General features: G+C 42.8%; 2 protein-coding genes and 1 pseudogene across 4 annotated transcripts in view; 1 reads left to right on the forward strand and 2 right to left on the reverse strand.

The window, feature by feature from the left end:
• Positions 1 to 27008, reverse strand: part of Hpse2 (heparanase 2 (inactive)) — a 1004606-nt gene that overhangs the window by 544672 nt on the left and 432926 nt on the right. The gene's annotated exons all lie outside the window — the stretch shown is intronic.
• Positions 11081 to 25910, reverse strand: LOC116891189 (cytochrome P450 2A1). The gene is made up of 9 exons (XM_032892009.1): positions 25724 to 25910; positions 25252 to 25414; positions 22613 to 22762; positions 22247 to 22407; positions 20847 to 21023; positions 17468 to 17606; positions 16848 to 17035; positions 16177 to 16318; positions 11081 to 11454 (listed from the first exon to the last, which is right to left on the reverse strand). Exons 1-9 carry the CDS (start codon positions 25898 to 25900, stop codon positions 11273 to 11275), a joined length of 1479 nt encoding a protein of 492 aa, XP_032747900.1. The 5' UTR covers positions 25901 to 25910; the 3' UTR covers positions 11081 to 11272.
• On the forward strand, positions 19677 to 19763 carry LOC116895109 (annotated as a pseudogene).

The following is a 27008-nucleotide window of genomic DNA, read 5'->3' on the forward strand; positions in this document are numbered from 1 at the left end:
CTGAACAAAACACCAATGGCTTATGCTCTAAGATCAAGAATCGACAAATGATATCTCATAAAACTGCAAATAAAGCTTCTGTGAGCAAAGGACACTGTAGTCGAGACAAAGCAGCAGCACAGATTGAGAAAAGATCTTTGCAATCCTACTACAAGATAGAGGCCTTATGTCACAAAATATACAAAAGAACGCCTTTCACTCTGAGGAGTGTCTGTCTTTGTCTCTGAGGTGTGTTTCCTGTAGGCAGCAGAATGCAGGGTCCCTCGCTATGCATCCAGTTTGTTAATCTGTCTTTTATTGGGAGTTGAGGCCATTGATGTTGGGAGGAGATATTATGAACAGGATTAAGCCTGTTATATTCATATTTAATGTGAGGTTGTGCTAGTGCTTTTCTCTTTGTTTTTGTTGCCAAGACTATTAGTTTCTTGCTTCTTCTATGGCATAGCTTGCCTCCTTATGTTGGGCCCCACCATTTAGCCCATCCTTTGTAGTGCTGGATTTGTAGAAAGATATTGTGTATAATTTGGTTTGTCATGGAATATCTTGGTTTCTCCATCTATGTTAATTGAGAGTTTTGCAGGATACAGTAGCCTGGGCTGGCAGTTTGTGTTCTCTTAGGGTCTGTGACATCAGTCCAGGATCTTCTGGCCTCATAATTTCATGGCGAGGAAGTCTGGTGGATTCTGATAGGTCTGCCTTTTATATGTTACTTGACCTTTTTCTCTTTCTGCTTTTATTATTCTTTCTTTATTTTGTGCATTTGGTGTTTTGACTATTATGTGACGGGAGGAGTTTCTTTTCTGGTCCAATCTATTTGGAGTTCTGCAGGCTTCTTTTATGCTTATGGGTATCTCTTTCTTTAGGGAAGTTTTCTTCTATGATTTTGTTGAAGATATTTACTGGTCCTTTGAGCTGAGAGTCTTCACTCTCTTCTACCTATTATCCTTAGGTTTGATCTTCTCATTGAGTCCTGGATTTCCCTGTATGTTTGGACCAGTAGCTTTTTCCCTTTACATTATCTTTGACAGTTGAGTCAATGATTTCTATGGAATCTTCTGCTCCTGAGATTCTCTCTTCCATCTCTTGTATTCTGTTGGTGAAGCTTGTATCTACAGCTCCTTGTCTCTTCTTTTGGTTTTCTATATCAGGGTTATTTCCATGTGTTCTTTCTTGATTGCTTCTATTTCCATTTTTAATTCCTTCAACTGTTTGATTGTGTTTTCCTGGAATTCTTTCAGGGATTTTTGCGATTCCTCTCTGTAGGCTTCTACATGTTCTCTAAGGGAGTTCTTCACGTCTTTCTTGAAGTCCTCCAGCATCATGATCAAATATGATTTTGAAACTAGATCTTGCTTTTCTGGTGTGTTTGGATATTCCATGTTTGTTTTGGTGGGAGAATTGGGCTCCGATGATGCCATGTAGTCTTGGTTTCTGTTGCTTGTGTTCCTGCGCTTGCCTCTCGCCATCAGATTATCTCTAGTGTTACTTTGTTCTGCTAATTCTGACAGTGGCTAGACTGTCCTATAAGCCTGTGTGTCAGGAGTGCTGTAGACCTGTTTTACTGTTTTCTTTCAGCCAGTTATGGGGACAGAGTGTTCTGCTTTCGTGTGTGTAGTTTTGTCCCTCTACAGGTCTTCAGCTGTTCCTGTGGGCCTGTGTCTTGAGTTCACCAGGCAGGTCACTTGCAGCAGAAAAGTTGGTCTTACCTGTGGTCCCGAGGCTCAAGTTCGTTCGCGGGGTGCTGCCCACGGGCTCTCCGCAGTGCCGGCAACCAGGCAGATCTACTCTACTTCTTCCAGGAGCTTCCGTGCCCCCTGGTTCCAGATGGCCTCCGGTGTTTTCCTCTGGAATCAGCAATGTGTGTAGAGAGCAGTCTCTTCTGGTTTCGCAGGCGTGTCTGCCTCTCTGAAGGTTTAGCTCTCCCTCCCACGGGATTTGGGTGCAGAGAACTGTTTATCCGCTCTGTTTCCTTCAGGTTCCGGCGGTGTCTCAGGCAGGGCTCCTGCCTCACCTGGGCCCTCTCCCACGGGAGCCCAGAGGCCTTATACAGTTTCCTCTTGGGCCAGGGATGTGGGCAGGGGTGGGCAGTGTTGGTGGTCTCTTCTGCTCTGCAGCCTCAGGAGTGCCCACCTGACCAGGCGGTGAGGTATCTCTCCACGGGTTCTGGGAGCAGAGAGCTGCTGCGGGCAGGGATCCGGGTGTGGGCGGTTGCCAGAATTTTATTGAGTTTTTTGCATCGATATTCAAAGGTAATTGGTCTGAAGTTCTCTTTCTTTGTTGGGTCTTTGTGTGGTTTAGGTATAAGAGTAATTGTGGCTTCATAGAAGGAATTCGGTAGTGCTCCATCTGTTTCAATTTTGTGGAATAGTTTGGATAATATTGGTACGAGGTCTTCTATGAAGGTCTGATAGAATTCTGCACTAAACCCGTCTGGACCTGGGCTCTTTTTGGTTGGGAGACCTTTAATGACTTCTTCTATTTCCTTAGGAGTTATGGGGTTGTTTAACTGGTTTATCTGTTCCTGATTTAACTTCGGTACCTGGTATCTGTCTAGGAAATTGTCCATTTCCTGCAGATTTTCAAGTTTTGTTGAATATAGGCTTTTATAGTAAGATCTGATGATTTCTTGAATTTCCTCTGAATCTGTAGTTATGTCTCCCTTTTCATTTCTGATTTTGTTATTTTGGACACACTCTCTGTGTCCTCTCGTTAGTCTGGCTAGGGGTTTATCTATCTTGTTGATTTTCTCAAAGAACCAACTTTTGGTTCTGTTGATTCTTTCTATGGTCCTTTTTGTTTCTACTTGGTTGATTTCGGCTCTGAGTTTGATTATTTCCTGCCTTCTACTCCTCCTGGGTGTATTTGCTTCTTTTTGTTCTAGAGCTTTTAGGTGTGCTGTCAAGCTGCTGACATATCTCTTTCCTGTTTTCTTTTCTGCAGGCACTCAGTGCTACAGAGTTTTCCTCTTTACAGCTTTTTCATTGTGTCCCATAAGTTTGGGTATGTTGTACCTTCATTTTCATTAAATTAAAAAAGTTTTTAATTTCTTTCTTTATTTCTTCCTTGACCAGGTTATCATTGAGTAGAGCATTGTTCAAGTTCCACGATATGTGGGCATTCTTCCCTTATTGTTATTGAAGACCAGCTTTAGGCCGTGGTGGTCCGATAGCACGCATGGGATTATTTCTATCTTTCTGTACCTGTTGAGGCCTGTTTTTTGACCAATTATATGGTCAATTTTGGAGAAAGTACCATGAGGAGCTGAGAAGAAGGTATATCCTTTTGCATTAGGGTAGAACGTTCTATAAATATCCGTTAAGTCCATTTGGCTCATGACTTCTCTTAGTCTGTCTACATCTCTGTTTAATTTCTGTTTCCATGATCTGTCCATTGATGAGAGTGGGGTGTTGAAATCTCCTACTATTATTGTGTGAGCTGCAATGTGTTTTGAGCTTTAGTAAGGTTTCTTTTACGTATGTAGGTGCCCTTGTATTTGGGGCATAGATATTTAGGATTGAGAGTTCATCTTGGTGGATTTTCCTTTGATGAATATGAAGTGTCCTTCCTTATCTTTTTGATGACTTTTAGTTGAAAATTGATTTTATCTGATATTAGAATGGCTACTCCAGCTTGCTTCTTCTGACCATTTGCTTGGAAAGTTGTTTTCCAGCCTTTCACTCTGAGGTAGTGTCTGTCTTTGTCTCTGAGGTGTGTTTCCTGTAGGCAGCAGAATGCAGGGTCCTCGTGCGTATCCAGTTTGTTAATCTATGTCTTTTTTTATTGGAGAGTTGAGGCCATTGATGTTGAGAGATATTAAGGAATAGTGATTATTGCTTCGGTTGTATTCATATTTGGATGTGAGGTTATGTTTGTGTGCTTTTCTTCTCTAAGTTTTGTTGCCAAGACGATTAGTTTCTTGCTTCTTCTAGGGTATAGCTTGCCTCCTTATGTTGGGCTTTACCATTTATTATCCTTTGTAGTGCTGGATTTGTAGAAAGATATTGTGTAAATTTGGTTTTGTCATGGAATATCTTGGTTTCTCCATCTATGTTGATTGAGAGTTTTGCAGGATACAGTAACCTGGGCTGGCATTTGTGTTCTCTTAGGGTCTGTATGACATCAGTCCAGGATCTTCTGGCCTTCATAGTTTCTGGCGAAAAGTCTGGTGTGATTCTGATAGGTCTGCCTTTATATGTTACTTGGCCTTTTTCCCTTACTGCTTTTAATATTCTTTCTTTATTTTGTGCGTTTGGTGTTTTGACTATTATGTGTCGGGAGGTGTTTCTTTTCTGGTCCAATCTATTTGGAGTTCTGTAGGCTTCTTGTATGCCTATGGGTATCTCTTTTTTTAGGTTAGGGAAGTTTTCTTCTATGATTTTGTTGAAGATATTTACTGGTCCTTTGAGCTGGGAGTCTTCACTCTCTTCTATACCTATTATCCTTAGGTTTGATCTTCTCATTGAGTCCTGGATTTCCTGTATGTTTTGGACCAGTAGCTTTTTCCGCTTTACATTATCTTTTGACAGTTGAGTCAATGATTTCTATGGAATCTTCTGCCCTGAGATTCTCTCTTCCATCTCTTGTATTCTGTTGTGAAGCTTGTATCTACAGCTCCTTGTCTCTTCTTTTGGTTTTCTATATCCAGGGTTGTTTCCATGTGTTCTTTCTTGATTGCTTTATTTCCATTTTAATTCTTTCCACTGTTTGATTGTGTTTTCCTGGAATTTTTTCAGGGATTTTTTGTCTCCTCCTATGGGCTTCTACTTGTTTATTTATGCTTTTGGAATTCTTTCAGGGATTTTTGTGTCTCTTCCCTATGGGCTTCTACTTGTTTATTTATATTTTCCTGGAATTCTTTCAGGCATTTTTGCGATTCCTCTCTGTAGGCTTCTACTTGTTCTCTAAGGGAGTTCTTCACGTCTTTCTTGAAGTCCTCCAGCATCATGGTCAAATATGATTTTGAATCTAGATCTTGCTTTTCTGGTGTGTTTGGATATTCCATGTTTGTTTTGATGGGAGAATTGGGCTCCGATGGTGCCAGGTAGTCTTGGTTTCTGTTGCTTGGGTTCCTGCGCTTGCCTCTCGCCATCAGATTATCTCTAGTGTTACTTTGTTCTGCTATTTCTGACAGTGGCTAAACTGTCCTATAAGCCTGTGTGTCAGGAGTGCTGTAGACCTGTTTTCCTGTTTTCTTTCTGCCTGTTATCGGGACAGTGTTCTGCTTTCGGGCGTGTAGTTTTTCCTCTCTACAGGTCTTCAGCTGTTCCTGTGGACCTGTGTCTTGAGTTCACCAGGCAAGTCACTTGCAGCAGAAAAGTTGGTCTTACCTGTGGACCCGAGGCTCAAGTTCGCTTGCGGGGTGCTGCCCACGGGCTCTCCGCTGCGGCAGCAACCAGGAAGATCTGTGCCGCCCCTTCCGGGAGGTTCCGTGCACCAGGGTTCCAGATATCTTTTGGTGTTTTCCTCTGGGCTCAGTACTGTGTGCAGCGTGCAGTCTCTTCTGGTTTCCCAGGCGTGTCCGCCTCTCTGAAGGTTTAGCTCTCCCTCCCACGGGATTTGGGTGCAGAGAACTGTTTATCCGGTCGGTCCCTTCAGGTGCGGTGTCTCAGACGCGGTGGACCTGCTGCTCCTGGGCCCTCCTCTACGGGTACCCAGAGGCCGTTAACAGATTCCTCCTGGGCCAGGGATGTGGGCAGGGGTGGGCAGTGTTGGTGGTCTCCTCCGCTCTGCTGCCTCAGGAGTGCCCGCCCGACCAGGCGGCGAGAACTCCCCTCCAGGGGGCCTGGGAGCAGAGAGCTGCTGAGGGCAGGGATCCGCCGGCCCCGGAGTCTGGCCAAACACCAGAAGTGTCCGGTCCCAGAGGAACTCCGCCTCTGTGAGACCTGAGTTTACCAGGCAAGTCGTTTGTAGCAGAAAAGTTGGTCTTACCTGTGGACCCGAGGCTCAAGTTTGCTTGCGGGGTGCTGCCCACGGGCTCTCCGCTGCGGCAGCAACCAGGAAGATCGTGAATACTTTTTTAATGTGTGTCAATACAGGTTTGCTAGCCTGACATCCTCTGAGGTGGAGGCTGAACTCCGAGAACCTGCCATCAGTGACTGCCAAAACCTCAGGGGTTCCTCCAAGGTAAGCTGAGAGGAAACCTAACTCCACGTCACTGATTTCACATTCCACTCGATGCTCATTTTGAAAAATAGAGCAGCAATTTTGATCTTGTAATAGCAACTTTCTCACAGTCCTGAACGCACGATTCTTGACTCATGCTACACCCTGTCTACTAATAGTGAATCTTTCAAGTTCTTTTGGTATGGCATGTCTAAGACCCTCTACTGTATCACAGTGTACATTATGGGCCATTGCTATCTCAAGCTGATACCCTGACTTTCTTACATCGATCTGGCTTTAGAATTTTCCATAAAATATTTTCCCATTGTTGAAGCCCATCTCCTCAGTCAGTCCTATTAAGCAAAGTTCCCACATGGTCCTCCATGTGGTCGGATGCAGAAAATGAATGGAGAAAGGCAGAGCCCAATCCTAAATTTCCTTTGTTTATTATTTATTTATTTAATTGGATATTTTATGTATTTACATTTTAAATGTTATTCCCTCTCCCCCTCTCCCCATGCTACTATGAAGATGCTCCCGCTTCCACACACCCACTCTCAACTCAATGCCCTGGCATTCCCCTACAGTGGGAAAGCAATCCTTCACAGGACCAAAGGCTTCTCCTCCTATTGATACCAGACAATGCCATCCTCCGCAACATATGCTTCTGGAGTCCTGGGTCCCTCCATGTGTACTCTTCAGTTGGTGGCTTATGCCCCAAGAGCTCAGGGGCATCTGGTTGCTTGATATTGTTGTTCTTCCTATAGGGTTGCCAACCCCTTCAGCAACTTCAGTCCAACCCCTAACTCCTCCATTTGGTTCTCCATTTTCAGTCTGAAGGTTGACTGCAAGCATCCTCATCTATTTCAGTAAGTCTCTGGCAGAGCCTCTCAGGAGACATCCATATCTGACTCCTGTCAGCAAGCATTTCTTAGCATTAGCAACAATGACTGGGTTTGATGGCTGCATATGGGATAGATCCCCAGGTGTGGCAGTCTCTGAATAGCCTTTTCTTCAGTCCCTGCTCCATTCTTTGTCCCTGTATTTCTTCCTGTGAGCATTTGTTCATCCTTCTAAGAAGGACTGAAGCATCCACACTGTCTTCTTCTTCTTGAGCTTCATATGGACTGTGAATTGTTTCTTGGGTATTCTGAGCTTTTGGGCTAATATCCCCATCCCAGTGAGTGCATATCATGTGTGTTCTTTTACGATTGGGTTACCTCACTCAGGGTGATATTTTCTAGGTCCATCCATTTGCCTAAGCACTTCATATAGTCATTTTTAATACCCTAGTGTAAATGTAAATACACCATTGTGTAAATGTACCACATTTTCTGTATCCATTCCTCTGTTGAAAGACATATGGGTTCTTTCCAGCTTCTGGCTATTATTAATAAGTGTTCTATGAACATATGGAGCATGTGTCTTTGTTGTATGTTAGAACATCTTTTGGGTGTATGCCCAAGAATGATCTGGGCCCTCAGGTAGTACTATGTCCAATTTTCTGAGGAACCGCCAGACTGATTTACAGAGTGGTTGTACCAGCTTGCAATTTGACCAAAAATGGAGGAGTGTTCCTCTTCCTCCACATCCCTCCAGCATCTTTTGTCACCTGAGTTTTTGATCTTAGCCATTCTGACTGGTGTTAGGTGGAATCTCAGGGTTGTTTTAATTTGCATTTTCCTGATGACTAAGGATGTTGAACATTTCTATAGGTGCTTCTTGGCCATTGATATTCTTTGAGAATTCCTTGTTTAACTGTGTACCCCATTTTTAAATAGGATTATTTGGTTCTCTGGAGTCTTAGTTCTTGAATTCCTTGTATGTTTTGGCTATTAGTCCTCTATCAGGTGGAGATAAGGTAAAGATCTTTTCCCAACCTGTTGGTTGCCATTTTGTCATATTGACAATGTCTTTTGCCTTACAGACATTTTGCCATTATATGAAGTTCCATTTTTTGATTCTTGATTGTAGAGCATAAACCATTTTTTTTTGTTCAGGAAATTTCTCCTTATGAGTTTGAGGCTTTTCTCCATATTCTCTTCTATTAGTTTCAGTGTATCTGGTTTTATGTGGAGGTCTTTGATCCACTTGTTCCCACAGGTTCATTTGCATTCTTTTAAATGCTGACCTCTAATTGAACCAGCACCATTTGTTGAAGATGATACCCTTTTTCCACTGGATGGTTTTAGATTCTTTGTCAAAGATCAAGTGACCATAGGTGTGTGGGATCATTTCTGGGTCTTCAGTTCAATTCTATTGATCTACCTGCCTGTCTCTAAAATAATACCATGCAGTTTTTATCAAGATTGTTCTGTAATACAGCTTGAGGTAAGGGATGGTTATTTCACGAGAAGTTCATTTATTGTTGAGAATAGTTTTTGCTATCCTGGGTTTTTTTGGTATTACAAATGAGTTTGCAAATTGCTCTAACTCTATGACAAATTGTGTTGGAATTTTGATGGGAATTGCACTGAATCTGTAGATTGCTTTCAGCAAAATGGCAAGTTTTACTACATTAATGTTGCCAATCCATGAGTATGGGAGGTCTTTTCATCTTCTAAGATCTTCTTTAATTTCTTTCTTCAGAGACTTGAAGTTCTTGTCATACAGATCTTTCACTTGCTTCGTTAGAGTCACACCAAGTTATTTTACATCATTTGTTATTATTATGAAGGGTGCCCTGTCCCCTCATTTCTTTCTCAGCCTGTTTATCCTTTGAGTAGAGGAAGGTTACTGATTTATTTGAGTTAATTTTATATCCAACCACTTTGCTGAAGTTGTTTTTCAGCCTTAGGAGTTCTCTGGTGGAATTTTTGAAGTCACTTAAGTATACTCCCATAACATCTGCAAATAGTGAATTTTGACTTCTTCCTTTCCAATTTGTATCCCTTTGACCTGTTCTTGTTTTCTAATTGCCCTGGCTAGGACTTTAAATACTATATTGAATAGTTAGAGAGAGTGTGGACAACCTTGTCTAGTTCCTGATGTCAGAGGGATTGCTTCAACTTTCTCTCCATTTAGTTTGATGTTGGCTACTGGTTTGATGTATATTGTTTTTACTCTGTTTAGGTATGGGTCTTGATTTCCTGATCTTTCCAAGACAATTTACATGAAGGGGTTTTGAATTTTGTCAAATGATTTTTCAGTTCTAATGTGATGAGTGTGTTATTTTTTTTTTTGAGTTGGTTTATATAGTGGATCTTATTGATTGATTTCCATGTATTAAACCATTTCTGTATCCCTGGGATGAATCCTACTTGATCATGGTGAATGATTGCTTTGATATGTTCTTGGATTTGGTTTGCTAGGTTTTTATTGAGTACTTTTACATTGATATTCTTAAGGAATATTGGTGTGAAGTTCTATTTCTTTGTAGGTCTTTGTGTGCTTTTTAGGTATAAGCTTAATTGTGGCTTCAAAGAACCACGTGGGCAGTGTTCCTTCTGTTTCTCTTTGGTGAAATAGGTTGAAGAACATTGGTATGTGTTCTTTATTGAAGGTCTCATAATTCTTCCCTAAACACATCTGGTCCTAGGCTTTCTTTGATTGGGATACTTTTATCAACTGTTTCTATTTCTTTATGGATTTGGGACCACTTGAATGTTTTATCTGATCCTCATTTAACCTTGGTACCTGGTATCTGGTGGGCTCCTCTTTGGATTGGTATTGAAGGGAAATGGGGTCTCACTTGTGGCCTTAGTAGTGAGAGCACTCCTGGAGGACTAGCTCTGTCTGGGGAGGCTTTGAATCTGGAGGGTTGTGGGGCAGACTTAGCTCTGGGCACAGATGGAGACCAGAAGAATCTTCCTTTGCTTCTTAAGTTGATGACTTCAGTGCAGTTGATGATGAATGTGCTTCAGTGTTACAGAGCTGTGAAACACCATGGCCACAGAGATTAAATCTTACTGGAATGCACCATGCTCAAAAATTAGAAAGTGTGAATAAATTACCGGTGAATAATTTTGCGAAGAGACCAGCGAAGGAAAGTGAATGAGAACATAGGTAGTGATATATATGTAAGAAGTTGCCAGTGAGAAATGCATTTCTTTGTAGGCTAATAATAACATTACAAAGATATAAAGAATAAAAAAAAGATATAAAATATGCATGAGACATAGTGTGGCCTTGCATTCTTTCCAGCTCTCATCCTTGCCACCCCACAGTCCCCTGTGTTTCCCACAGTGGAATTTACTCAAACCTCCCGGTGGACTTCATCCTTCCATTTTCTACTTATTTCTTAGTTACCAGGAATCACTCCAAAAGGAGATGCAGTGCAGCTGTAAATATTGATATTCTCATTTTAATGGTGGGGAAATGAGAGCCCAGAAGCAGAAAATTCAGAATAAACAGGATAAACAAAGGTTCAAGTGCTTTGGCCTGAAGGTCTCTCAGTCACGAGCTCCCTGTTATCTTCTCTGTCCCATGTGTAGTGTCTCCATAGAAACAGAAGCCTTGATGACACAACAGCTGTCGAAATGGCCCAAGGAAAGTTAAGCTTCTGTTCAGTTCCTTCATAGGGCAGCAGTGGCAGTGGGGGTGGGGGTGGACTTTGATAAATGGTATGTGACTGTCAAACTAGTTTTTATTATTTCCCTGATCATGTACAATGCAAACTCTCTCTCTCTCTCTCTCTCTCTCTCTCTCTCTCTCTCTCTTTCTCTCTCTCTCTCTCTCTCTCTCTCTCTCTCTCTATATATATATATATATATTTTTTTTTTTTCTTTTGAGATAAGCTCTCACTGTGTAGTCCTGGCAGGACTCCTGAATGCAGGTGATAGAGTCCAATACATCAATCCTAGCTAACTTGAGTCTTTTCCACCTCAGTTTAGGTTCAAATTTGTAAGTTCCATCTTTGCAACCTGTACATTGGACTTGGGAACATGCTGCTCTTGTGTAGAGGACTGAGAGAAGGACAGGACAGCTTCTGCAGAGGCGAGCCACCTTTGCCCCATGAGTTCAGTTGTTGTTACTGCTGCCTACTGGGTGTTTCTTTCTTTTTTTTATTAGGACTGTTACAATTTTACCAAAGTGAGAAGTCTTTTGTGTTTCTTCCATGGGTGTGGTCCCTTCTTAACCCTCATCTTCACCTTCCCTGTTCTCTCCACCTGCACCCTCGCTTCACTTCAGGCTCTCCCTCCCTCTTGCCCCACCTTGATTTAACCCAGAATCAGATGGGCATGAAGCTCATGGTGTAATTTGGTATGATCCTGGTAAACCCCAAGGGTATGGGGTACTCGTTGATGTCTTCTAGTTTCATTGGGAACTTGAAACGGAAGTTCTGCAAGATGGTGGTGAGCAGCAGGAAGAGCTCCATCTTAGCCAGGCCATCTCCCAAGCAGAATCGCTTCCCTGAAGAGGAGAGAGGGAAGGAGCACAGGTGGGAAGGAAGCTCTCACTGCTGCCTTACCTCAGTGCCAAGTGCAAAGCTGTGTTCTTTTAAAGAGAAGGGGCTGCACTCTCTCCCTACTTATTCAATATAGTTCTTGAAGTTCAAGCCAGAGCAATCAGACAACAAAAGGAGATCAAGGGGATACAGATTGGAAAAGAAGAAGTCAAAATATCACTATTTGCAGATGATATGATAGTATATTTAAGTGATCCCAAAAGTTCCACCAGAGAACTACTAAAGCTGATAAACAACTTCAGCAAAGTGACTGGGTGTAAAATTAACTCAAATAAATCAGTAGCCTTCCTCTACACAAAAGAGAAACAAGCCGAGAAAGAAATTAGAGAAATGATACCATTCATAATAGTCCCAAATAATATAAAATACCTTGGTGTGACTTTAACCAAGCAAGTAAAAGATCTGTACAATAAGAACTTCAAGACTCTGAAGAAAGAAATTGAAGAAGACCTCAGAGATGGAAAGATCTCCCGTGCTCATGGATTGGCAGGATTAATATAGTAAAAATGGCCATTTTACCAAAAGCGATCTACAGATTCAATGCAATCCCCATCAAAATACCAATCCAATTCTTCAAAGACAGAACAATTTGCAAATTCATCTAGAATAACAAAAAACCCAGGACAGCTAAAACTATCCTCAACAATAAAAGGACTTCAGGGGGGAATCACTATCCCTGAACTCAAGCAGTATTACAGAGCAATAGTGATAAAAACTGCATGGTATTGGTACAGAGACAGACAGATAGATCAATGGAATAGAATTGAAGACCCAGAAATGAACCCACCCACCTATAGTCACTTGATTTTTGACAAAGGGGCCAAAACCATCCAATGGAAAAAAGCATTTTCAGCAAATGGTGCTGGTTCAACTGGAGGTCAACATGTAGAAGAATGCAGATCAATCCATGCTTATCACCCTGTACAAAGCTTAAGTCCAAGTGGATGAAGGACCTCCACATCAAACCAGATACACTCAAACTAATAGAAGAAAAAGTGGGGAAGCATCTCGAACACATGGGCACTGGAGAAATTTTCCTGAACAAAACACCAATGGCTTATGCTCTAAGATCAAGAATCGACAAATGGGATCTCATAAAACTGCAAAGCTTCTGTAAGGCAAAGACACTGTGGTTAGGACAAAACAGCAACCAACAGATTAGGAAAAGATCTTTACCAATCCTACAACAGATAGAGGGCTTATATCCAAAATATACAAAGAACTCAAGAAGTTAGAGCACAGGGAGACAAATAACCCTATTAAAAAATGGGGTTCAGAGCTAAACAAAGAATTCTCAGCTGAGGAATGCCGAATGGCTGAGAAACACCTAAAGAAAAGTTCAACATCTTTAATCATAAGGGAAATGCAAATCGAAACAACCCTGAGATTTCACCTCACACCAGTGAGAATGGCTAAGATCAAAAACTCAGGTGACAGCAAATGCTGGCGAGGATGTGGAGAAAGAGGAACACTCCTCCATTGTTGGTGGGATTGCAGACTGGTACAACCATTCTGGAAATCAGTCTGGAGGTTCCTCAGAAAATTGGACATTAAACTGCCTGAGGATCCAGCTATACCTCTCCTGGGCATATACCCAAAAGATGCCCCAACATATAAAAAAGACACGTGCTCCACTATGTTCATCGCAGCCTTATTTATAATAGCCAGAAGCTGGAAAGAACCCAGATGCCCTTCAACAGAGGAATGGATACAAAAAATGTGGTATATCTACACAATGGAATATTACTCAGCTATCAAAAACAACGAGTTTATGAAATTTGTAGGCAAATGGTTGGAACTGGAAAATATCATCCTGAGTGAGCTAACCCAATCACAGAAAGACATACATGGTATGCACTCATTGATAAGTGGCTATTAGCCCAAATGCCTGAATTACCCTAGAAGCCTAGAACAAATGAAACTCAAGACGGATGATCAAAATGTGAATGCTTCACTCCTTCTTTAAAAGGGGAACAAGAATACCCTTGGCAGGGAAGAGAGAGGCAAAGATTAAAACAGAGACTGAAGGAACATCCATTCAGAGCCTGCCCCACATGTGCCCCATATATATACAGCCACCCAATTAGACAAGATGGATGAAGCAAAGAAGTGCAGAAGTGTAGATCGCTCCTGAGAGACACAGCCAGAATACAGCAAATACAGAGGCGAATGTCAGCAGCAAACCTCTGAACTGAGAATAGGACCCCCGTTGAAGGAATCAGAGAAAGAACTGGAAGAGCTTGAAGGGGCTCGAGACCCTATATGTACAACAATGCCAAGCCACCAGAGCTTCCAGGGACTAAGCCACTACCTAAAGACTATACATGGACTGACCCTGGACTCTGACCTCATAGGTAGCAATGAATATCCTAGTAAGAGCACCAGTGGAAGGGGAAGCCCTGGATCCTGCTAATACTGAACCCCCAGTGAACTAGACTGTTGCGGGGAGGGCGGCAATGGGGGGAGGGTCGGGAGGGGAACACCCATAAGGAAGGGGAGGGGGGAGGGGGATGTTTGCCCGGAAACCGGGAAAGGGAATAACACTCGAAATGTATATAAGAAAAATTCAAGTTAATAAAAAAAAAAATTGGACATTGAACTACCTGAGGATCCAGCTATAACTCTCTTGGGCATATACCCAAAAGATGCCCCAACATATAACAAAGACACATGCTCCACTATGTTCATAGCAGCCTTATTTATAATAGCCAGAAGTTGGAAAGAACCCAGATGCCCTTCAACAGAGGAATGGATACAGAAAATGTGGTACATCTACACAATGGAATATTACTCAGCTATCAAAATCAATGACTTTATGAAATTCATAGGCAAATGGTTGGAACTGGAAAATATCATCCTGAGTGAGGTAACCCAATCACAGAAAAACACACATGGTATGCACTCATTGATAAGTGGCTATTAGCCCAAATGCTTGAATTGCCCTAGATGCACAGAACACATGAAACTCAAGACGAATCATCAAAATGTGAATGCTTCACTCCTTCTTTAAAAGGGGAACAAGAATACCCTTGGTAGGGAATAGGGAGGTAAAGATTAAAACAGAGGCAGAAGGAACACCTATTCAGAGCCTGACCCACATGTGGCCCATACATATATAACCACTTAATTAGACAAGATGGATGAAGCAAAGAAGTGCAGGCCGACAGGAGCCGGATGTAGATCTCTCCTGAGAGGCACAGCCAGAATACAGCAAATACATAGTCAAATGCAAGGAGCAAACCACTGAACTGAGAACGGGACCCCCATTGAAGGAATCAGAGAAAGGACTGGAAGAACTTGAAGGGGCTCGAAACCCCATATGAGCAACAATGACAACCAACCAGAGCTTCCAGGGACTAAGCCACTACCCAAAGACTATACATGGACTGACCCTGGGCTCCAACCTCATAGGTAGCAATGAATATTCTAGTAAGAGCACCAGTGGAAGGGGAAGCCCTTGGTTCTACTAAGACTGAGCCCCCAGTGAACGTGATTGTTGGGGGGAAGGCGGTAATGGGGGGAGGATGGGGAGGGGAACACCCATACAGAAGGGGAGGGGGAGGGGTTAGGGTGATGTTGGCCTGGAAACCGGGAAAAGGAATAACAATCGAAATGTAAATAAGAAATACTCAAGTTAATGAAGAAAAAAAGAAAAAAAAGGAGAAGGGGCTGCTATACTGGAGCATGAGGGATCATTAGGAAAGGCTCCTAACCCTCTTAAAACCCTGGTGTCCCTACACACAACGTGGGGTAACTCATTTTAGGCTGGAGCAATATGGAGTACAGATGCTTCCTCTATCAATTATTAATTATCCTCTCAAATGTAGATGCTCTGCTGTGGCCTTGTTTATTTTTTTATTCATTTAATTTTTTATGAGTCATCTATTTATCTATGTATACATGCATGTATGTATACATGCATCTTTCTATCTATCTATCATCTATGTATGTATGTATGTATGTATGTATGTATCTATGTATGTATGTATGTATGTATGTATGTATGTATCTATCTATCTATCTACCTATTATTTATTTATTTTTAGATTTTGAAGTCATGGTTTCCTCCATGTAGCCTGGGTTGTCCTGTAACTTACTCTATAGTCCCAGGCTGGTGTTGAACTCAGATATCCACCTGCTTCTGCTTCTCGAGTACTGGGGTTAAAGGCATGCACCTATACCACCTGGTTGTTATCCCGCTTTTAAGAGTCTGAAGATGGGGCTGGGAGATGGCTCATTGGTTAAGAGCACTGTCTGTTCTTCTGAAGATCCAAGGTTCAATTCTCAGCAGCCACATGGCAGCTCATAATCGTCTATAAGTTCAGTTCCAAGGGATCTGACAACCTCACACCAATGCACATTAAATAAATTATTTAAAAAATAAAGAAAAACAAACAATTATTTAAAAGCTGCATTAGAAAGAGTGTGAAGAAATTGCTTGCATGAGCATCACCTAGGAAAGTTGGTATTCCCAACCCCTCCCTGTTCTCTGACACAGATCACTGGTCCCAGGGATCCTCTCACCTGCATCCAGCGTGTCTGGTGCTTGGGAGGTGCAGGGGCTATACCTGGTTAGCCTGATTCTAGGCAGCATCACAGACAGGGAAGTTGGCATGTGCTACCCATGTTGGTGTGAACAGTAGTCCAATAACCCACTGTCTCCTTACCCGTGGAGAAAGGGAGGAAAGCAGCATTTTTCTTCAACTGTCCCTTGTCATCCAGGAAGTTCTGGGGGTCGAAGTCTTTGGGGCTAGGGAAGAACTTTGGGTCTGTCATCAGAGAACCTAATATAGGGAACACATCGGTGCCCTGGAAGAGGGAAGAAAGGAGATTTTAGAAGATGGGTTGATGGAGAAAGGACCCCAAGAGGGGCTAGGGTCCAAATATAGACAACTGCAAGGCACAGAGTTGGAGGTCTCCTGAGGAAAAGGCATTAGGGAATAGGAGATTTGAGGGGCTACGATATGCACCACCAGCAATTGGAGATTTGAGCTCCAGGGGATCATGTGCTAAGATAGGGTGTTAGTGTGACAGCAGGCCTTTGCCTCTAGCTCAGGAGTTGAGAGATTGGAAGGTAGCAAGGCAGAAGAGTAGATAGAAAATGGAGTTCAAAGCAGCTGGACAAGAATTTGGGGACATGTGGATGAATTCCCCGAGGTACTAAGTCTAGGAGAGGTGACAATAACCTAAGGAGAGGACTCTGGTGAGGCTGATATGGTAGTTAGAGGAATTCTTTGGTTGGAGGAATTAGAGTGGAGTTAGATAGCTACAGATGGAAAGAAGCCCTGAAGCATCAGTAAGTGGGCTGGAGGCCCCTCCTGGATGGGCATGGCTGCACCTTGGGGAGGAAGAAGCCACGGAAGGTTGTGTTCTTGATAATCCTTCGAGGAATGCCCAAGGGAGCCAAGTTAGAAAATCTTTGGATCTCATTGATCACAGCCTGGGTGTAGGGCATCTTCATGTGGTCCTCATACTGAGGCTGTCGGTTCCTGCCGATCACTCGCTCAATTTCCTCATGGACCTTGGCTGAAAGACAAGCGGAGACGGGGTATTTTTAAAAATCCAGAGACCTCAAAGCAGGTGGAATAGTTCACATGTGTACCACTGCATGTATTACATGTCTCTGTAAATAACATGCATTTAAACCATTTAAACATATATCCATACCTAAATGCTGGCCAGGATCATTTTATCCTTTTCATGACAGAATCATGGTGGGGAGAAGAAGCAGGAGTCAGGGAACAGAGAGCAGAGATCTGGCAGTCAGAGAGAAATCAATTTGGGAATGTCTAATATTTTAAGTTTGTGAGAACTGTGTGCATTTAATATGCCCCTGTTTCTGCATAGCTGAGCATGACTGAGCATCCAGGAACCGGGGAGAAGTGAGGGTCATTGTTAGGTTGTAAGCAGTTGGAGAGTCTGCGGTTCCCAACTTCCCTGCCACATAGCCAGCCTCACCCTCCACATCTGGATGCTTCATGAGTAGAAGGAAGCCGTAGCGTAGTGTGGAGCTGACTGTCTCAGACCCAGCAAAGAAGAGGCTTAATGTTGTCATCACTAGGTTCTTCATGTGGAACTCTGAATTGCCATTTTTCTCCTGCAGAGAGAGAGAGAGAGAGAGAGAGAGAGAGAGAGAGAGAGAGAGAGAGTACAAATCTATCATTTTGTCATCCTTGGGGAACATTAAGGGTTTTAATTTTCTGAAACACTTCTAGTAATTCTTTTATAAATAATTTTATTAATTCTTTGAGAATTTCATTTATTGTATTGTGAATATATTCATACCCCTCCTCCAAACCCTCCCAGATGAATCCTTCCATACCCACTGAACCTTGAGTCCTTATTTTTTAGACGTATACATGAAATGCACTTTAAACATATTCCCCTCTATTATCTTCTATTTTCCGTTTTGTTGAACCATTTCTTATTCCTAATAAGTCTCCCTCCTATTTTCCTGTTTTTTGGGGGTGTTGTGGGTAACTGCTTATAATTAGGTGTGGCTGCATGCATATGGGTGAGGGGTTCTTTACTTGAGAAAGGTCAATTTACTAGTAGCCACACTGCAAAGGAATATTATTTCATCGTCTCTGAACAGCTGTCAACTGTGGATTAAGTTCCTCATGGAGGAGAGGGATGTAATAGGCAGCACTTCTGGAATTTTCTTTGGATCTAGTTCTCATAGGGTCCAGACCAATAGTTGGAAAAAGATCTCCAGGCTGTGTTAGCAGTCTTGGGTTTGCATGAGAAGCTTTGCTCATTCTCTGTCTAGGTGACTGTCATTCATTTTAGGGATGGAAGAATAATATCAACTAACCAACCAGACTCCACGAGAGCTCCCAGGGCCTAAACCACCAACCAAAGCGTACCCATGGAAGGACCCGTGGCTTCAGCTGCATATGTAGCAAAGGATGGCATTGTCCAGCATCAATAGGAGGAAAAGCCCTTGGTCTAGTGAAGGCTCCTTTTCTCAATGTAAGGGAATGCTAGGGGGTTGAGGTGGGAGTGGGTGGATGGGGGTGGTAGCATCCCCATAGAAGCAGAGGGAGGGGAAGGGGATATGAGAGAGGGGACAAAGGGAATAACATTTGATGTGTAATACATAATTATCCAAGAAAAATAAAATTAAACTAAAATAAAACCAGGTATACTGGAACTAATAGAACAGAAAGTGGGAAAGGGTCTTGAACACATGGGCACCAGGGAGAGTTTCCTAAACAAAACACCAATGACTTATGCTTTAAGATCAAGAATTGACAAATACTACTTCATAAAGTTGCAAAGCTTCTGTAAGGCAAAGGACACTGTCATTAGGACAAATCGACAACCAACAGATTGGGAAAAGATCTTTACCAATCCCACATCTGATAGAGGGCTAATGTTAAATATATACAAAGAACTCAAGAAGTTAGACTCCAGAGAATCATTAAAAATGGAGTACAGAGCTAAGCAAAGAATTCTCAGCTTAGGAATATGGTTGAGAAGAACCTAAAGAAATGTGCAACCTCCTTAGTCATCAGGGAAATGCAATCAGGGAGATTCCACCTACACCAGTTAGAATGGCAAAGATCAAAAACTCAGGTGACAACAGATGCTGGCAAGGATGTGGAGAAAGAGTAACACTCCTCCATTGTTGGTGGATTGTAATTTGATACAACCACTCTGGATATCATCCTGGAGGTTCCTCAGAAAATTGGACATAGTATTATGTGAGGACTCAGCTATACTATTCCTGGGCATATACTCAAAAGATGCTCCAACATATAACAAAGACACACTCTCCACTATGTTCATGACAGCCTTATTTATAATAGCCAGAAGCTGGAAAGAAACTAGATGTTCTTCAACAGAGAAATGTATACAAAAAATACAGTAAATTTACACAATGGAGTACTACACTGCTATTAAAAATAATGACTTCATGAAATTCTTAGGCAAATGGATGGAACTAAAAAATATCATCCTAAGTGAGGTAACCCAATCACAAAAGAACACACATGGTATGCACTCACTGAGAAGTGAATATTAGTCCAAAAACTTGGAATACCCAAGATAGAATTCAGAGACCACATGAAGTTCAAGAAGAAGAAAGACTCAAGTGAGTATGCTTCAGTCCTTCTTGAAAGGGGGAACAAAAATACTCAAAGGAGGAAATACAAAGACAAAGTTTATCGCTTCTCGGCCTTTTGGCTAAGATCAAGTGTAGTATCAAGTGCAAAGACAAAGTTTGGAGCAGAGTCTGAAGGAAAGACCATTCAGAGACTGCCCTACAGGTGGATTCATCCCATTGACATCCTCTAAACTCACACAATATTGTGGATGCCAAGAAATATATGTTGACAGGATCCTCATATAGCTGTCTCCTGAGAGGCTCTGCCAGAGCGTGACAATTACAGAGGCAGATGCTTGCAGTCAACCACTGAACTGAGAAAATGGTCCCAAATGGAGGAGTTAGAGAAAGGACTGAAGGAGCTGAAGGGGTTTGCCGCCCTATAAGAAGAACAACAATATCAACCAACCAGACCCACCAGAGCTCCCAGTGACTAAACCATCCCAAGAGTACACAGGGATGGACCTATTGCTTCAGCCATATGTATAACAGAGGATGGCCTTGTTGGGTATCAATGGGAGGAGAGACCCTTGGTCCTGTCTGGGCTCGATGCCCCAGTGTAGGGGAATGTCAGCACAGGGAGGTGTCAGGGAGTGGTGTGTGGGTGGGAGAGAATCCTCATAGAAGCATGGGGAGATAGCAGGTTTCTGGAAGGGAAACCAAGAAAGGGGATAATATCTGAAATAGAAATAAAAAATCCAATAAAAGAAAAAAACACAAAAATGAAAAACAATAAAAAAATTACTAGAACAGACAAAAGAAAAAAAAAACCCAGGTCTTAGGCCGCTGATGTGTACTGCTGTGTATTTCCTAACAGAGATATGAAATGCTAGAGATCATGTGGCTAATAGCAAAAGCCCGAGAGCCATAGAGGCAAGGGTGTATAGTTTTCTGTCTCCATAAAGTCAGCATGCAAGTCTGGTCACACTTTCCCTCCTTGCGAAATTTAGGCTCCACAGGGTCTTCGACAGTAGCTTCAGTGCATGCTAAGTAGTTGAATACTGAAAACAGTGTCTCCTAGGGGAACACTGGAATATTGGTTGGCACGGTAATTTGCTAACCCATACCCTAGCTTGGATAAGGCTCAACCGATGAAAGAGTGAGGTTTAACTATGACTTGGACTGTGAGGAGCATCATGGGCACTTAATGGGCCTATATTCCTCCTCCTTTTCTAGGGTGATTTAGAGCTGCCCTGGTTTAGACATTCCATCCACCATGATCGGGATCACCTCTTGCACGCGGATGAGAAAGGAGTCAATGAAGTTCCTTGGGGAATTGGGGTCCAGGGTACTATGGTTCTGCCTCACTTTCTCTATCATGAAGTCTTCCAGTTTCTGAGTATCCTTGATGACCTGTTGCTGTGGTCCGGGCAGGTACTTCATCACTGAATGGAACATGTCATAGAGCTGGGGGGTGGGAGGAGAAAAGAAAAGACTTGTCAGTGGCAACATTGAGTGGGAGTGGGACTTGTATTAAGTCATTCATCTAGGTGCTCATGTATTTATGTTAGGATGAATTGCAACAAACAGCACCTCCACTCTTTAAAGAACTCTTTATATTCATTTGAATATTTTACTTTTAATTATGTGCACGAGTGCAGGTGTACTCCCCTAGAGTTTTGAAATGTTCAGCATAGGTAGTGGGAACTGAACTCGGTCCTCAGGATGAGCAGTGCATGCTCTTAAACCACTGAACTGTCAGAGGCCCCAGAGACCACAATTTTCTAGGTGATTTAAAGAATGAAGGTCATTGTCCTACAATCCCGATGAACTGGATCAAAAGGGAACACTGGTAGACATTCAGCTATTTAACTGATTTTTGGATCAGACCATTACTCCAGGTTCCTAGTATTCAGGACAGGAGTATTGCAGTGAATCAAGTATCTATGTGTTTGGGCATTTGAGAGGGCTAAGATTAGATGTCTGGATATTTGTTTGAGATTAGAATCGGTTTTTCACATAGTCAGGTCTTCATGGTGGGGTGGTTCAGGTTATAAGGTGTGAGACACACCTGCCAGATATTGGCTTGATGTGGGTTGTGTGTAGCTTGGAGACATATGGGTGTTTGGGGAAACAGTCCATCCAGAGGTCTGTGCTTGCTTGCCTTGGTTGAGGTGCCTGTCTACTCATTCCTGAATTTACCTGAGACAAGCAGGTGACTCTCATGCCATGGTGCCAGTGAGATCTTTGGGGAGAACAGGGTGTATGGACTGAATAGCTTTACTGACCACAGTTTTGCAGAACTAGGTAGGTGTTCAGGATTGGAGGAGGGGGCCAGAGGTGGTCACATGTATCCCTTGGGCAGTTGTCTAAATTTTCAGGAGGACCACATAGAGGATTTATTAGAGATTAAACTGGAGAAACCTGCCCAGGGAAGAGAGTCGAGCAGAGGGCTGTGTTCTCAGGCTACTGAGATATCCAGAGGTCATTAGATTGTGAGCACTGGATAGCTCCTGTGGGCTCTGATGTAAAGGTTCAGTTTTCCGAAGTAAAGGCTGGTTTTGAGGGGAGCTTCTGTTTTTGAGGGGAGCTTTTATTTGTAGCCATGACAGTCGGGGTGGTCCTTGCCCTTTGTTGGTATGGTCAATGTGGGACACTATAAGGACAATTGGCAGAGCTGGATCTGTTACCTGCCCTGTGGGTGAAGCTGCAAATCTGTTCATTTGACCCATCATCTGCAGCAGTGACAGGAACTCTGTGTCCTCATAGTCGAAGCGTTCCCCGAAGACAATGGAGCTAATAACATTGGAGACTGTTTTGCTCAGGTAGATGGTGGGGTCAATGGGGGCTCCTGAGAGGGGTAACATTGTTTGGAAGACATTGGCATTATGAGGGAGAAGAGTTAGCAGATGGTGTGGGAATTGGAGTGAGGCACCAATCTCTCACACCAGATTCTGGTAGGCGGTCTTCCCCGCCCTTCTTATCCACAACCCATAGGCTCTAGGTGTCAGGGATGTTCTTTCTCTTGCCCAAACACTTAATGGTCTCTTGCTTACCACAAGTACCCTGCAACATCTTGATCAAATAGCCTGCCTCCTCCAGGATACGCTCCTCTACACCACGCTTGCCCACACCAAAATCTCTCAATGTGGCTATAGTGAAGCGCCTGAGTTGTTTTGCCCGCTCCCCACTGCTGAATGTCACACCTGTAGAGATATAAATATAAAGGGTCAGGAGAAGTAGACTGAGGCTGAGGATGGATGAGGGCCACCCTGGAAAGGGGTTCTAAGGGGGAAAGAAAAGAGACAAAGTTGGATAGAAATGGCAAGAACACAAAAGACACAAACACAGACTGTGCATCAGACACAGTCAGAGAAAGAAAGTTGAAACAAGTCAGCCAGGCAAATAAAAAGAGAGTAACAGACAGAATGCTGCAAAGGGTCCTGGAAATGGCTAAATCAATCAATATTGAGTATTTTCTGAAAACAGCAAATCCCCATTAAAGCAAGGACAGCCTACCCAGAAACATACCCTGGTGTTGAGGTTTTTGTCTTTTATTGTTTACTATAACAGTTAAGTGTTGGCCTCTAAGATTTGGAGTCTGCAGTTTGTCTGAGTGATCCTGCCTGCAGTTCATTCTGATTGGTAAATAGCAGGTCAGGCATTTTTTTTTTTTTTTTTTTTGGGGGGGCTGAGGATTGAACCAGGACCTTGCGCTTCCTAGGCAAGCGCTCTACCACTGAGCCAAATCCCCAACCCCCTGATTGGTAAATAAAGATGTCAGCAGCTAATAGCTGGGAGAAGAGACATGTGGGGCTTAGTTTTCTGGGGCTAGAGACCATGAGGAAGGAGAATGGGATTGAGGAGCCTCTGTGGAAGCCATGGAAGAAGAATGAGCAGAAAGGAGAGACACCATGTGCTATGGGCCAAGACAGTGTGGCCAAAAGGGCTCCTCAGTTGGGTCAAGAATAGCAAATATGGTATACAGAAACTTGTAAAGTAGTAACTCAGGGCTTTCGATAGGAAAATGGATTCTAACAGCAAGGAAGGTAGGCAGCTGCCCAGCTATTGTGCTGCATAAGGCAGACTAAAATATAAAGGCTGTGTGTGTCTTTCATCAGGGAAGAAACCCTGAGCCAGGATTTTTTATTATTTTATTACCACTCCCTGATCCTTGGCTCTGGTTTTGTGTGTCTTGGAGCTGTAGTCACCGCTATATTTTGACCCTAGGTAGAAGTAGTCATTTGTGTGTCCTTCAGTTCTTCAAGGAACGAGATACACTCTCTGTGTTAAATTTTAACCACAGAATTAATGTTATAAAGATATTTGGCTCTCTGTGGATTTTCTCTTTATTTTGACCTTTCTTGCTTATAACCAGTGTTTTGCTGCTCAAGGCCATTTTATACTTCTGTAACTTTGGCCAGCACTTACCAGACTGTAACGTTCTATAAGCATTATACTCATCTTAGGGACAACACATGAAGTATGTAAAACAGCATTTAAAAATACAGGCAGTGGGGGGCAGCAAAGCTGGCTCTGCACTCAAGAGCACTGGCTGACCTTGCAGAGGACCTGTGCTTGTACACCAGCACTCGCCTGGCAGCCCATAACCCTGGTACTTAGGGAACCCCTGGAGTTCAGGAGATCTGACTCCATCGTTTTGCTTCCATGGGCACTAGGCACACACACTGTGCAGAGATGTGCTTGAGAGCACAGCACCCATAGATGGAAAAGTAAGGACAAATAACCTAAAAAACCAAGCCAGAGGCATCAGGAGCATGTGCCTGAGACCTGCAACTCATGCTCTGTGTGTGGATAAATGTTTAAGAAGGATAAAAATATCAGCTAAGTTAAAAAGGAGTCATCCATCTAGGAGAATGCCTAGAGGTTGTGTGTGTGTGTGTGTGTGTGTGTGTGTGTGTGAGAGAGAGAGAGAGAGAGAGAGAGAGAGAGAGAGAGAGAGAGAGAGAGAGAGAGAGAGAGAAGAGCAGCAATGGCCAGATGTAGTAAGAAATTTGATTTCTTTGAAAAATACAGAACTATTATAGAAATATGTTTTTGTTTACTCCCAGGTATGGCATATGGTGCTGGTTCAGGTTGTCCAAAGCAGGAGACTATGATTTGCCTTGTGCTGTGGCAAGGTTATGATTTTGCCAGCTGCAGATAGTTTCTGAGAGTTTGTGACACTTAGGATACTGGGACTCCTCAAGGTTGTGTAAATGCAAGGACCCTGAAAAGTTGGTTTTGGCTATTGGTTAGTTGCTGTTGTTTGTGATTTGTTAAGTAGTCTTATGCAAAGAAAGAACAACAAGAAGAAATTAGATATCCTGACTGAGAAGTTAAAACTTTCCCTAAGGAACTCATCACTCCTAATCAGCAGGAAATAATCTAACAATAATGTCCCCTTTCACCTATATCTCTTTTTCTCTCCTATCTAGTGATAGGTGGTAGAAAGGGTGGAAGAAAAGGGTAGAGAAGGATGGAAGAAAGAACCCACAGAATTTGCAAAAGTCTGTCTTCAATCTCAGAAATGCTAGGGAGGGTCACAATGAGAGCCAACATTCAACATGGATATGGAGAGAAATTCAGAGAACTCTGTACAGCCTTGAGGGGAGAGATGAGTTAGGAGGCAGGCTACTTAAATGAGGGCAACAAATGTCCTTGGGCATGCTCCCCAATGTGGTATCCTCCTCACCATAGCCTTTGAAGAGTGTATTGTAGATAGCCTGTTCGCCTCGTCCACTGAACTCCTCAGCTTGGTCCACCAAAGCCTCTTTGACTGCATCGTATCCATAAAGCACCACAACCCGGCGAGGCCCAAGGTGGATGGTGAACACAGGACCATAGCGCTCACTGAGCTGATGTGGGGTAGATGGGGGCTGTTAGATGACTTAGTCGCTGAACTGGACCAGTACACAGAGGTCAGATTATGTGTTACTCTACAAATAAATGATTGAAAAACAAAGAAACAAAGAAACAAACAAAACAAACAACAAACAAAACAAACAACAAACAACAAACCAAAGACTTGAAATAGCTCCTTATCTTTCTAAACTCCACTGATACAAGACTTTGGATTCCTCTATGAATCTTCTGCCACAAAAACATGCAAAACATCACAGCCTCTTGTGCTCCCGTGTCCCATCCATCCCCTCATCCAGTGATACCTGTGTGATGGAACTGTATACGTCTTTTGTATTCAGCTGCAGATAATTTCCAATGAAAGGCAAAGGAGTGGGTCCTGGAGGCAATCTCCCTCTGATTTTCTGCTGCCAGAGAGACACCAAGAGCATGACGCTCAGGGAGGCCAGTATGACCACCAGGAGCAGTCCTGTGTCCAGCATAGTGGCCAGTGAGGATAGCCAAGGCTGAGATAGTACCTTTATACTCCCAGGGACACAGGATGGCCTTTGCTCCTGTTTGTCTAGTTGAGTCTTTTACCTCCCAACCCTATTTTCTAACATTGACCCTGTCTTTGTTGCAACACCCACAACATGGGCAAATAGGAAGACCTCTGGGTGGCAGGCTTACTTCAAAATTCTTAAAGCCTCGTTGTGCTTTGGTGTGTTGATACAATGCAGTCAAAGAGGCTTTGGTCGACCAAGCTGAGGGTTTTAGTGGACAAGGTGAACAGGCCAACATATAATACACTCTTCAAATGCTATGATGAGATTGGTGCTGTATTGGGGACTGTGGCTATTATCTGGAGGCTGTCCATTTCTGGGTCCAGCAGGTCAAATCTAGAACTAAAAATCTATATTTGTATGGTTGAGCACATGAAAAAAAGCCCTCATAGATGTAAATGTTGTGGTCTGTGATAGAATTCAAATTCTTAGATTTGACTGGAACAATACAGGAAACATGGCTTCAGGCATTAAATGTTGTTCTCAAGATTCATTTATTTCTTTCATGTGTATGAGTACACTGTCACTGTCTTCAGACACACCAGAAGAGGGCATCAGATCCCATTACAGATGGTTGTGAGCCACCATGTGGTTGCTGGGAATTTGAACTCAGGACCTCTGGAAGAGCAGTCAGTGCTCTTAACCGCTGAGCCATCTCTCCAGGCCTGGCAATGTATCCAATGTATCCTTTTTAAAAAAGATTATCTTCTTTTATTTATTTCTTTATGGATCTTATTGTGTTAATTTTTATGTAATATGAAGGTTTTTCTTCCATTTAAGTCTGGGTAACAATTGGGCACACTGTCCAAAGATGCCAAAAGATTTAGAGGAATCCTTTGGAAATGGGGTCACACATGGTTGTAAGCCACCATGTGGGTTCTAGGAATAAAACCTGGGTCTTCCACAAGAGCAACAAGTGCTCTTACCCACAGAGTCATCTCTGGAGCCCTAGAGTCTAGATGGTTTAGTCTTTTTATTAGGAGACAAATATTAGTAAGGAAAACAGGAAAGATTCCAAACTATGGACTGGAAGGTCACATGGCAAGAA

The sequence above is a fragment of the Rattus rattus genome, chromosome 2, assembly GCF_011064425.1.
Source record: "Rattus rattus isolate New Zealand chromosome 2, Rrattus_CSIRO_v1, whole genome shotgun sequence".
Lineage (NCBI taxonomy): Eukaryota > Metazoa > Chordata > Mammalia > Rodentia > Muridae > Rattus > Rattus rattus.